General features: G+C 50.9%; 1 protein-coding gene across 1 annotated transcript in view; it reads left to right on the forward strand.

Moving 5' to 3' along the window:
- Positions 1-13,762, forward strand: part of NXN (nucleoredoxin) — a gene marked incomplete at its 5' end in the record, with an annotated part of 53,340 nt that overhangs the window by 25,279 nt on the left and 14,299 nt on the right. Inside the window, one exon of the mRNA XM_082493112.1 lies at positions 12,872-12,989. Within this exon, the coding sequence (XP_082349238.1) occupies positions 12,872-12,989 (118 nt within the window). The remainder of the gene's footprint in view (positions 1-12,871; positions 12,990-13,762) is intronic.

Consider the following 13,762-nt stretch of genomic DNA (forward strand, 5'->3'; position numbering starts at 1 on the left):
CCGGCAGGACGCTGGGCACCAGCCCTCCGGTGCATGGCAAGGCGGCTGCCTTCCTGCCCTTTGATGTGCTGCGGGTATGTAATGAGCATCAGCCTGCTAAGAGAAAACAGATTTGAGTTATAAAGTTGAAAAAAGAGGGAGCAATTTTGCTTAATCATTTTCACACAGATCCACAGGCGTTTCTGTAAGAGCGAGCGGCATCTGGTTCAAGGGCAGCCTTGGCTGATTTGAGCTCTCCTGCAGCTTCTGCAGTCTCAGGCAGAGATTGATGTTCCAGATGCTGTTCCCAGCAATCGGATCAATGATGTGCTTATTCAGACTTTTCATTTTTTGGGGGGGGGGGGGGGGGGGGGGGAGTAGATTATACTTTTTAAGATCATCTGCAGTATCAAGGATCTGTGACCTTTTTTTTTCCCCCCAGAGTAGGGCACTGCAAATTATTTCCCTATTTATGAACACCACTCAGAAAGCAGAAGGGAATGAGCTGCCTGCCGTGGTACCTTGGTATTCACCCATTCCCGCCCTCCAGCTTGTAGTCACTGCAAGAAATACAGGATTTTTTATTCCAAACACAAAGCATTCATTTCAAGGAGAAAGGAGTTAAATGCGGTAATGCCCCTGTGCCCTGCAAGTGGTCCTGGTGTGCGCTTTCTGGGCATCTCCAGACTTGTTTGTGGATGTGGGAAAATTACTGAGCGACAGGGAAAGTGCTGGAAAACTTTTGGAGATTTAATTTAAATCTGATGAAAGTGCAAGGCCGCTGCCTGGTCAGCTTGTCAGCTGCTGGCACCCATTGAGGCGGCTGCGAAAATGTCTGGTGTGAGTTTGCCGCTGTGGTTTGCCAAAACCAGGCTGGTTATTTACCTGTTTACCACCTATAGGGGTGTCAGTGCTGCCGACCTCTGAGAGCCTTATGGTGGTTGGTGTGTTGTTTTGGAGGTGAAGAGGCCTTGGGAGAGACCAGTGTTTCTTGCCGAAGTCCTTGGATTTGGCAGGAGCTCTCCCTGTGTTGCCACAGCGAGTCCCATGGGAATGAGAGTCCTTAACCACTGCACCAGCTCTCTTACCTGCTGCCTTGGCTGATGAGCTTTAATTATTACCGAGATCAGAACTGCTGTGTTTTCCTTGGGACGCTATGGCTACGTTTGGCTCCTGACATACCCTTCGGCTGTCATGGAATGAGTTTCTGATGACGGTCTGTAAAAGCTGCTCACCAAGAGAAGCAACAACACCTTGTCCATCTCTGGAAGAGTTTGGCTGGCTGCAGGGGCAGACCCCGAAGCCCACACTTGGCTTTCGGTGGCACGAACATGCGGTGCCTGAGCAGGCCTGCGGTGTCAGCCAGGGTAGATGTCGCAGTTTAATTTTTGCCTGTTCGGGGTCTCCATGCTGCATGAGATCCAGAACAAAATTCCACAAAGCATAGTAGAATGAAGCTACAGGTTTTGTTCTCATTAGTGTAAAATCATAAAATCTGGTGTTTCTGATGTCTCTAAGGAGAGAAGGAGAATTAACTCTTGGAGAATGTAACTGGAGGATACTTAAAAGGTAAATTGTTCACATACTTTCTTTAAAATTTGCATGAGTGTAGTAAAAGGTCATCGTAACTGCAGTCTTCTTCTCAGATCCTTGCCTGCCGGTGGCTGATTGCAAGAGCCTGTTGCTAAGTGTTCCTGGAAACGGAATAAAGATGAAGCAAGATAATTGAACAAGAAGGAGGGAGAGGGGGAAAAAAGCTTGGAGCTCGCAGCCGAACCGCAGAGCTGCCAAACGAGATGAGTATGTTGGAGTTTGACTCGGTGGCTGCGTTTAATCAGTCCTGACCCAGGGGTGGGGAAAGGGTGACCAAGTCTGAAACTTTGTGGCAGATCCTTGGAAAATGCCGCTTGGATGCAAGCGGATGATTTGCTTGCGTTTCCCGTGGCTCATCCAACTCCAAACACGTTGCTTCCTAGCATTGAGGCTGGAGTGGGGACGGGAAGGCAGACTGTGCTCCCACGGCTCTTTTTGCTCTTTTCCTGGATAAAATCTCTGTTCCTGCAGCATACATTTTGTTAGCGTGGGATCTTCTTCTGGAAGGTCAGCAGTCACGGAAAGCAAAAGGATAAAACAAGGACATAAACAAACAAATCTGTAGCTTGACTAACACAGAAAGCCTTCAACTCCAGGTGACTCCTGAGGGTTATTTTCTGCCCATCTCAGGTCAGGCTCCCCTCTGAGGAAACAACTGGTGGTTGCTTGGTGTATTGCAGAATCAAATAAACCCCTGGTGCATCTCCTTTTTATTGCCAAAAAGACAAGGAAGCAAAACTTCCTCCTTAACTTTGGTCCTTCTCTAGTCGAAGCTCTTGTATAAACACCAGAATTTCTCTGCCTTCATGGATCGATTTCCTGGAAACAGTTTTAATAACTGTTTCTGGAGTGATTTTTATCATCTCTGAGCGTTTTACAAACTCTGAATATAGTAACAACTGAAATGCAGCCACATCTGAGGAAGGTTGCTGCCAGCGTACAGCAGTCTTCGGCATTTTATAAAAAAACACACGATGGGCTCTTCCTTTGGCACAGAACCTCCCTTATTCCCACCAAAAAGACGAGGTAGCATTCGCACCGTCCAGCCCTCTGCATCACCTCCTGGCTCGCCGTTGACTCGAAGCCTCGGCAGCAGGGCGGGCGCCGGGCATCCTCGCCTCGCTGAAGCCTGCGCTCTCCGAGCCTCCCCCTCCAGCTGGGGCTGGCTGTCAGTGGAGGGAGTTAATATGCTGCATCTTATCTGACATTTTGAACGCCCCCGTGGGATTCGCGTTGTCATCGGTTCCTGGCAGCAGCCTCTCATTTCGCTGCGGCTGCCTTCGTGCCATGCTCGGGGTGGAGGGAGGGACGCTGTGCCCGAGGCTCACTCGCACCAGGGGTCGGTTCTGTCTTCCCGGTGCCGTATGTCATCCATGTGCTGACTCATGGGCTCTTGCCTCTCTGTAAAACTATATATTCTGTGACTTCCGTCAGTCAAGTCAGGATGTAGCTGGAGCTTTTGACCTTGCTAGTGATTTATCACAGTCCCTGTTCATCTTTTTAATTGGTTTGGCAGTTGCAAGACACACTGCTCAAGCCTTAAAATAAAGAAGAGGGAGCCCCAGCCTGCTGTCTTGTTCCTCCCCGGTCGATAGCTGTGGAGCTGGGGGCCTCTTGCGTCTCGGTGCTGGGTTTCGCGGGATGGATCAGGTTCCTTCGCTTGTCCTGCACCTGGCCCACCATGTGTGTGTGTCGTAAACCCCACATCCCCTCGGGCCCGTCTGCCTGGCCCCCTTCGGGCTCACCCAGCAGTGGTTATTCCCTCTCTGCTTCCATGCCCACCCCAAACCACATCTCTGCTCTGTCCCCCTGCCCTCCCGCCTTCCCTGTCCCTCTGCCTTCTCCTCGCGGGTAATGCCACCAGCTTTGCTGGAGCACAGCTTGATGGGAGAGCCCCTCTGCAAAGGAGCAGTTGAGTGAGAAAACGGCTCCTCCAGCCTCCCGCCTGCTGCCTTCTCCTGCTGTTGTGGTGTCAGCGCATCTGAGCTGTGGCCAACTTTGTTCTGCTCTGGTTTTTAATGTTTACAGGTGATTAATTGCAAATGTGGGGCTTGCAGTGGCATTCTCCTGCGTAGACATCGGAGGCTGCGTGTCGGGCAGGTTTATGTTCCCAGCCTGCAGCCTTTCTGCCCAGGGGCCGAGTGTCAGTCTGGGGAGCGGGAGGAAGAGAAGAAATGCTCAGCAGGAGAGTGTTTTCCAGGCAGCCTGACCCTTTACGTCCGTCCTGCCTGCATCATGAGTCGGTCTGATGGTCGTCCCCGCAGGGCCCCTGGCACCAGCTCTGGGGCTCAGCTGTGCTTGTGAAGTGTGTGTTAAGAAGACACGGAGGCCCTCAGAGCACGTTGTGATCAGTGGTTTAGCCCAGAGCAGTTTTGGGTGGTGGGACGTTTACGCAGGGTGGACCTCTTTATGGCTCCAGAGAAGAAGTGGCCTGTGAGTGCCTGGCTGTGCTGGGTCAGTGCGGGCTGTGGGACCCTCTTCCACCCCAAGAGCCGGGCAGGAGCAGGATAACTCTGGGCTGTTGCTGGCAGGGATTACTTTTCCCAGCCGGAGCTTGGGAGCACTTGGGTCTGGTTAACTCCCCGCGTATTTTGACCTGAGTGCAGTTATGGAGTGAATCCCTTGAGCTGTGCTGACCCTCCGAGCTGCGAGCAGAGCCCGTTGCCTGTCTTACATGCAAAGCCCAGAGCTGCCCCAGCAGCGTGGGCTGTGAGCAGGAGCCGGGCTGTGGTTATTGCCTTTATAGCTCTGCAGCTGCGTAACCTTTGCATGAAAATTCTCCTTGGGTTGCAAACCAGGAGCGCTGCCAGACTGCGATTCAACGCCGTCGGCTCTGAGACGCCGAGATGGATGTGGCTGTAGGGAGCGCCAGACCAACCACTGCACCCTCTCCTGAGATCAACTGGAGGAAAGTTGTTGCTTTGAAATAGTCTGAGTGTTCACAGTGATGCAAGTGCTGTGTTGAGGGGAGGTTTTTGTAATGAAGTGTCAGCAGTGATGCTATGGATAAGCTATTGCATTTCAAAAGAGGCTGTGTAATTAGCAGGTTTCCCATCCAGTGGGTGTATCGGCAGCAGTGGACACAAGAAGGTGTGTTGCAGATGTCATGGTAGTTTTAGAAGGGTCTCCCAAGTTGCTAACCTGGGGGATGTCCTGGTGCTGGTGTGTCCCGGGCAGGTCACTGCTCACCAGTCTCCGGGGGCTGTGGCATCCCGAAGCCCTCGCTCCCCTGGGTGGGTTACAGTGCTAACAAATACTGGTTTGTTTTCTGTCATTTTTGTGGTCTGATTATGTAAAGTTCCCTTTTGTATTAACTGCTGAAAACAAAACAGAAATCGCACTAATACCTCACTGCATGCATTAAACAAAAAAAAAATCCCTATTTCCCTGCAGATTTAAGTGTTTTTTGTGGTTGGTGGGAACTCTGTCTAAACTCAGGACTTTTCAGAAGTGTTTGTTTCTTAATGATCAGGGATTGCAAGGCGTTTGACCTGAGATTACTATCAGTGCTTGATGCCGGCTGCCTTCGAGGGAACAGTAGCAGCAAAAGCAAAGGTGGCGGGTAGGAAACCCAGGCTGTACTGTGCGGTGATTCTGGCAGCCGTCCCGCTTCCAATGACGGATGAGACTGGGGACCAAGAGAGACCCTGAACTTCTGTTCAACGTCCCAGTCTGCCACTCCACCCCTCGCCTTTCCTATGAACAGATGGGAAAATATCCCTTCCCCATAGAGAGAGAGAAATTATTATTTTTTCTTATTACCTTTGTGTTTACATAGCTGTTTCTTACTCAGTGCTAGTCATTTGGGGGCGTAATTTATAGGGGCCATGTATGATACACTTCTCCATGTGTCTTAAATTTTTCCCACAAACACTTTAACTCCCTCTGTCCTCACTGCTTTTTATGTGTTTGTCTTGCTGTCTTACCTACCAGGAAAGCATGAAAAAATTCCAGTGAAAAACAGCTAACAGAGGCTGGGTTGAAGATGCTGGCAGACCCCCTGAGTTCTGCACCCGTCTTTGTGCAAGCCCTGCACCCCCATTCTCCTGGGGGCAGAGGGGGAGGGTGCTTGGCTCAAAGCAGAACTGCAGGGAGAAAAATTGTTTATGAAATATCTTGAGGTGCTCACATGCAAGCCTCCTTTTAAGAGGTAAAGCAAGGCAGGCACATGGAGAAAAAAGGCATTTATTGGGAGGTGTATTTCCTAGTCCTGGGTACAACGCTTTATCCTTAAATTCTGCATTGTCTTCAGGCTGCTGAATACAATTTGATGAACACCTGGAAAAAGGAAGTTGATAAAAGATATTCCTTATGCGTTGATAGACCGGCCTGTCTGTAGCATCCTCCCTGCATGATTTACTGCCTGCATTGTTATCTATATGTTTAGACAAATGCTACTTTGCCCTGATCCTGGGATCAAATCAAGCTGCCAGCCCAGTGCCTCTTTGAAACTTGCACATATAGAATAACCAGGCCACCTCCTGTGTCGGCTGCGGGCCCTGGGGCTTTGCTCTCCATAGATCATGTTAAACTGCTCTTCAGTTCTGCTCAAATTAAATGTTTTCCTATCAGATGTGGGCTGCGGAGGATCCAGCCTGTCAGCCTGCATGTGCGTCAGGAGGAGAGGAGGCAGCTTGTGCTCCGAGCCGGGTATGCATGCCAGCCATATGCTGCTTTGCCCTCACATAAAATGCTCAGCTCACAGTCAGTTGGACGGCTTAGCCTGGGAAATTGTGAAGAGCAACGGTGCCGGTGCTGAGGTGACCAGGGCGGTAAGAGGAAGAAAACGGGAAGAAGCGAAGGGGCCGGGACGTGAGGTTGGGCTGGCCCGTGTCCCTCACCCCGGGGCTTTGGCTGCGGAGCTCCTTAGGGGAACAAAGAGCAGCTCTCCACTGGCAGCCGCCTTGCCAGAAAACCCTGCAGAGAGGATTTCCTTCCGCTTCGGCTCCAAAGATTTCGCTGTTGTGTTTTGCGGCCAGGAAGAACAAAAGCTCGGGGTTGCAAGCTGGCTCCTGCCGGCGTCTCCCCTGCCCCCCTGCCGGCTGCGGGGCGATGCGGGCGGCCGCAAGCTGGACTGTGCTGTGCCAGGCTCCTGCCGTGGAGCCACGGTAAGGAGAGGGTGGAGGTGACAAGCAGGACTTCTGGTTTGATTTGTTTATTTTTCACTTGCACTAAGTCATATTGCTGGAATGTGACTGGCATGGGGAGCACCTGGGCCAAGTGCTGGGGGAAACTGGTCCTAAGATTGGTTTTAACTGGGCTTTCTCCCACTGTAGGCAGCATGGGGGCAGAAGGGAACGATAACGCAGCAGCGTGGCTGCCCACCAGTCCCTGTGTGCCTGCAGCCCCGGTGCCCTACGCTGTCAGTCTCAGCCGTTCACATCAATCTTATTTATTGCAATTCCAAATCCTCCCTCCTCAGCTCATTAATGTTCTTAGAGCAGATGTCTCTCTCACCATTGTATTTTGTAATTAGATTTTGATTTGCTTTCAGAGGGAAACTGCAGCACAATAGACATTAATTTATCCCAAGCCTTGCTCGCTCTCCTCTGTGTCGCAAGGTCAGACCTCGGTGTGCACCATCTGCCCTCGATGCCTTCCCCACTATTGGGTTGCGTGCCATTCCCGCACTGCATCCCCTTCCATTTAAGGGGGTTCCCTTATGCACGAAGGGAGAGGAGCAGCGAGGGAGGGCTGGAAGAGGAGCCTTTGCTCGAGCTGAGCTTGAATCGCAGGGACAGGCGTGACCTGGATTTAAATCGACAGGGCGAGGGAGCAGCCTGTTCTGCAGCCCCGTGCCTGCTGTCTGCAGAGCCTGGGTGGCCCCTGGTGCTTGTAAACCCTTTAAGGCACGATGTAAAAGCCGCAATTTAACATTGCGAGCGAGTGACGACAGAGAGGTCCCCTGCAGCGCCGGACTGCGGGAGCAGAGCGGTGAGGATGGCCCGTGGCTGTCTCGCCAGCCTGGAGCCGGTCTGCGCGGCGGAGCTGGAGGCAGAGCTGGGAAATGGGCTCTGCAGGTCCCCGTGGACCTGGACCGAGGGCTTGTGAGTTCCTCAGACAGACCTTATGTTTCAGCCTATGGCTCTGGAACCAGAGACCATCAAAAGCCGAGCTTGTGTCTGTAATGGAAACTCTGCTGCACTCTTGCGTGAGCACTCATGGGGCTGCTGGAAAGCAGGGTCTTGGCAACGCCTCACTGGAGGAATTGCCCAGACCTTGAGGGTATTGCCTCTAAGGCTGGATTTTTAGAAGAAAAGTGGCTTTGAGTTTCATTTAGCAGAAAGCAGCCGTCCATGTTGGGAACATGTTCATTATTGCTGAGGGATCTGCTTTTGAGTTCTTAAATGAGCTTTTATCTGGCTGTCACTGGTCAAGGTGGAAGCATGGGTTGGAAGATGAGCAGAGGCAGTGTCTGCACTGCTGCTGGCACGGGCAGGTGCCTCTGAAACCTCCGCATCTGCCGAGTGGAGGCAGCTCTGTATCCTATGGAGGATGGGTGCATTGGACCTTTTACGGTCCAGGTTCACACAACAGCAGAAAAACGCAGCCCCCAGTGAGGACGGGAGGACCGCTTTCCCACTGGCCAGGGTTCATTTCACTGCGAGCAGTCGTGCTTTATCTTTGCCAGCGTTAACTGCTGCAGTTCGGGATTTATGTTAGTAAGTGAATGTGACCACGGGCTGATAAATCAATCAGCAGAACCAAAAATAGCGCCTGGCAGCTGTTGGGAGCAGGGGATCCCTTCCCCACCAGTACGCACAGAGCAGGAGGGGATTTCGTCCGCCCCGGCCGGGTGCCAGCCCTGCGCAGAAACAGCTGTGGGCTGCTGGGGAGACCTCTCGTCTGACACCTTTATCTGGAAAAATTACTGTGGCTGTCTCCAAACTTCTCTCCAATGTGCCTCTCAGCCAGGCATTTCCCAGTCACCAGGGTGGGGGAAATAACTGAACCAGCCGCCGGTTGCGACCGATGCTGTGCGCTGCTGCGTGGCCTGTCATCTCGGGATCGCCTCAGACCCAAATGATAAGTGATCGTTTTAAAGTCTCTCACGGCTGGTCGTGGTTGGAGTTGCAGAGGGAGCCGAGGGCTGCGGTTTCCAGGTTCTCCAGGACTGCGTGGTGATGCTTTGTGTAGGGATAAGGTTACCAGAGGAATCTGGTGAGTCTGGTTTTTCCGCTGGACTGCTGCACTTAAACCACCTGCACAGGAGCCAGAGAGGTTTCTGTAAAGCTGATCAGCCTGTACGACGTCTTGCGAGGGGCTGTATTTTCTCCCTCCTTCTCCAGCGGCCGTTCTGGAGTATTGAGTTTAGCAGGCGTGTAGCCTGAACCAGGAGTGAAGGGTGCTCCGAGAGGATCAGCTGCTTTCGGGCTGAATAGTCCGTAGATTATTTCCACATCTGTGTTAGCTTTGGCTTGATCCCACAGATTTGCAACAGCTGTTGGGAAGCGGAGCAGAGATCCCCTCTTTAAATGGATGATCAAATCCTCAGAGTGTGGAGTATGTTATTTCTATGTCATCCTCTTCACGGCAGGAAAAACAGCTTTTAAAAGTTGCTGAGGCAGCACTCTGCCCTGATGCCTGAGCTATCATCCCATTGTCCTGCGGTTTCAGAGCAAGTCATAATTTGCTTTCCACATCCCACGCCCAGCCCGACACAGGATCCTTTGCGGGGTGCGCGGTTGTGCAGGTACTTGTACAAGGGATGTCTTTTTTCTCCTGGGCTCCCCTCCCTGCCTGGACCACAACCAGCAGGCGTACGCTGAGCGGGGCTGAGGAAGAACTCGTCTCCTTTCCAGACCCTTTCCAGACCCTGTGTAAACCCTCGGCATTTTACCCTGAGAAAAACTAACCAGTGCAATAGTTTGCCACACGACTGGTTAGGTCATCCTGGTGTTCAGAGACTTTAGGTGGAGATTGCATGTCTTTGCTCGAAGCTGCAGTTCAGCTGCAAAATAGCGGTGTGGTGTGGGAATCCCACGGTGAGCTATCTTATCCAAAAAGCCCAGCCAAAATGAGCCAGGCCTGTCTCCTCTCAAGGGTCTGCTCTTCCGGGTCAGAACTGCAGTCTGCTTCCATCAGACTTCCTTCAGAAGTGTCTGACGGCTTTGGAAAGCCGAGTCTGGCTGAAGAGGGCTGGAGCGGTGGGAATGGTGGTAGAACCTGGCATGTGTCCTGCAGCGCATGCTTTTCTCATTCCCCATCAGCTTTCCTAGTGCATAGGAGAATCATCAAACCAAACTACTCCCGCTTTAAACAGCGCATTCGTGTACTTTCCGATACAGACAGCAAAATTAGTATGGTTGGTGTGTGGAGACCGCCAATTTGCAATTCAAGCCCTTCATAACCGGGCTTAAAATGGCAACCCAGTTCCCGTCGTCTTACATACAATTGTCATATGTGTTCATTGGTGTTGAATGATGGATTTCAGTGATAAGCGGGGCAGCAAATATGCTGCACATAGTAAGCACTGCTCAGCATGCATGAAGCTCTGAAGGGTTTGGCGTGACCCGGGACGGCTGGGTGGTGGTGCCTGGGAGCTGCATAATGCTTGCAGCTTTTGCAAAGGTGCAGGGTAAAACCTGGCAGGTTTGGTTGCTTTTTCTATTCACCCAAAGTGTGACTGAGCGCGACATGATGTTTGTTGCATTCAAGTCTCAGAGTTCGGTGATGGACGTGCTTCCTCAGCAGCAGCAGATATCACGTTGACCTTTTGATGCTTTTTGACCTTTTGATGCTTTTTGACCCTTTCGACACACACCTAGCTTCAAGCTTGCTTGAAGCATTCTCCTGTGGACCCTCAATGAGGAGTTAGGAGTGGCAACCCTCCGTTTCAGGGGGACAGAATGTCTGGATTGCAGATTAACCATACTGCAGATGTCTGAGCAGCCAAGACCAGTCTCTGCGAAGGCAATTGGGGCTCGGTGGGGACTGATGGCATACGTGTCCTGAGAAGATGCAGGGCCAGTTGTTGGTGCGAGTTGCCAGGTCTGCTGGACCCCATAGACTGCCTGGAGCCAGCCGTGCACTGCTCGCTCCAGTGCTTCCAGCAGGAGCAGGTCTGGTTTGGTTTGGTCTTATCCCCTTATCTGGGGTGTCGCAGCCCCGTCCCTCTGAGCTTGGCCAGTCGATGCAGCCTCTGGCTCTGAAGCGCAGACCCTGCCGCTTCCCCAGCCAAACAAAACTGCCACCACCCGCCGCAGTGCCCCAGGGGAGCTGCTGGCCGTATACAAAGGACTTCACAAAATGAAGTGAAATGTAAGCAACTCTTTAAAGAGAACAATCCAATTGCTAGTTGTAATTTCCTCATTGTTTGCAACACCCTCTTAAATGCCTGTGATCCTTACAAAGAGCTTTTCCCCACTCTTTAAACTTCACAGAAATGGGGTTTACCTTCTGTGGTTTGAAAGTGCTCATTGTGAGGGGGCTGTTTTGCATTTACTGTGATACTGTGATTTATTTTTTTTTCCTTTTTCATGCCCAAGGCCATTTGATTTGTGAATTGGCATTGTGAATGAGTCGGCTGGTCCCAAGAAGTATGTCTATTGGAAATCGAAGGCTGATGGGCAGGACATGAAGTGTTGCCTTTCTCTGGATCCTAGTAGATGGAGGTTAATAAAGTCTTCCTAGATCAGTATTGATCAGTATTAATGCTTTCCTTCAGACGCAAGAGGGTTTTGCTAACATCCCCTTGCAATCAGGCTGGCTTGTGTCACTCATCTGGGTACATCTTTTGTAAAAACATGTTGGAAGAAATATTTAATACAGTGCCATTAAAACCTGAATCTGACTTTCCCCTCAGCTAGATCTCTGATGAGCAAACCAAGGGATGCGGTTTGCTCTGCCTGCACATTGCATCCCATTCCTGCCCTCGTTTTCCTGGTTCCTCAGATCATTCCCATCTCAGGAAATGGGATTGCCTCTATTAGAAAATCGGGGATGTGGCCCATTTCTCTGGGAAAGCACGTGGGTCCAGTTTCCACATCAGATACTGATGGAAGCAACAGCGCATTGTGTGAGGGTTTCCCCAGGTCTTGTGCTCGAACTCTCCCACTGGTGCTGGGTGGGATTCTCCGTGGTGCGCCCCTGTCCTTCTCCCTTGGATGGGTTTTATTCTTCAAACCCAAGTGAGTTGTAAACACCCGGAGCCCGAGGGGCTTTGCAGAGCAGCGTTTGATGTCAGGGGAAAGGTGGTGATTCATTTCCTTCCCCTCTGGCTCTCAGCTATAGTTTGGCTTTTGTTTAAGTTTGATAATTCACTGCTGTGCTCTTTAGGTTGAAATGCTTGGAGAAATGTAAAATGTAAGTAAAAGCAGCAATCTTGCAGCAGCTCCTCCGTGCAAGGTGGGGAGACCGGCTCCCCCAGCATGCAGGTGTAGGCTGGCTGCCGCCATGCCAGCCGCTGTCCTCGTCTCGTTCCTGCCTGTCCCTGTGAGCTTCTGTAGGTGGGTGAAGCTCCAAATTATCCTATGCCAGAAGTATATGATAAGAAATGTCAGCCCGGGGCTGTGTGACACCCAGAAAACTAGGTCACTGGTGTAGTGCGGAGCCGAGCTTGCTGCAAAACATAATGACCAGCAGACAGCAATATTTAGACCAGGATGCCCAAAACGTGGCCATCACAGCCTGCATGGCTTCTGTCTGTAGCTGCGAGGCTGGCAATGCAGGATAGATGAGCTGGGCTACGCGGCCACCAGGCTGATGTCAAACCCATTAATCAGTTCCTGGGAACAAACCCGGGAAGCCCCAGTTACAGAAGAATTGTGTTTCTGTGTGTTGGCCTTGTTTTCAGCGTGGCTGTGTCTTGGCAGGGCTTGCTGGTTTGTTTAATGAACATTGAAATGGGAGGGGAGGAAGCGGCCAGGGAAGTATTACAAATTGCTTCAGAGCAGTGGCATTAAAAGTATTTGCGCTTACCGTGTCTTCTAAACAAAGACCTCAAAGTATGGTAGATATCATCCCCATTTTACTTGCAAAGAGGCAAATGCAGCAGGAGGAGAAGCTTTACCTGCGCTCCGGGCAAGCCCGCAACAGGCATGAGACAAACGCTGGTCTCGCCTACGGTACCGAGGGGATGGTGTTGACAGGTCGTGTCTCTGCGGGTGCTGGAGGTCCGGGTTGGCCCGGCAGCTCTGGAGAGATGCCCTCACATGCCTTCATACGCGTTACTGAAGCACCAACTCTGTTTCTGTGCTTAGCTCTGACCTCTGCTCTGAAAGATGCTAACACCCCCAAATCTGCCTCTTCACGCTGCTTAGTTTACCTTTCTCTTCTCCCCACCCAATCTCTTTTACAGCTGAAGCTGTGGAACAAGTACAGAGTCTCCAACATTCCTTCCCTGATATTTATCGATGCCTCCACCGGGAAGGTGGTTTGCAGGAACGGGCTCCTGGTAATCCGAGATGACCCAGAAGGTAAGACCTGGAGTCCTGTGTGCCGTAGAAACACAGTCATAATGGCAGCCTTTGCATTTCAGTTCATTTCTAATTGCCTTGGAGGGGAGGAAAAAAAAAAAAAGGAAACTAACAACTATTGTCATACTTAACTAATCAAGGCACTGTATTATTTTCAGCATAAAATTTTCTGCATCATTCCTGCCAGATCTCGTGTTTTGATTTTACTTATTGAAAAGAACAAAGATTTCCCCTCCAGGATTTTTGTCTGAAGTGCTAATGAGGAAAAAGTTTGACTAACCGAAACATTAAGTTTGGATTTTTCCCTGATGGAGGCACATGGACAGACAGACTGAGAGCCCAGACTTGCCATACCTTGGGAGCAGAATCCTTCCAAAATACTGAGTGGGACTTCATCACTGACATCACTCTCTTTTAGGATAAATAAATTCCCCGTTATTTACAAATGCAACAGAAAAACGCTACTGTTCTCCATTTCTGAGGTTTACTGTACTGGGGGTTGATGTTAAATCTGTCGTCTTCCAATTTGCAAGAACCAAAATGAGGAAAAGATGTGCCCTTACTCATAGACTCTTCAGACCCATCAATCAGCTGCTAGGCTGTCCATGCACATGTATTGCCGACCATTTGTTTCTTCGTGCAGCAGATACTGAGCGCAGTGACAGAGACTTTAATTCAGGTGGCAGGAACTGTGCAGCAAGTAGACATTGTGGCCTGAGCCATCTGTGATGTTTCCTCCTCTCTAGCTGAATACATAGATTGATTGCTCTGGG

Source organism: Vanellus vanellus (assembly GCF_965231255.1).
Source record: "Vanellus vanellus genome assembly, chromosome: 19".
NCBI classification, from domain to species: Eukaryota; Metazoa; Chordata; class Aves; order Charadriiformes; family Charadriidae; genus Vanellus; species Vanellus vanellus.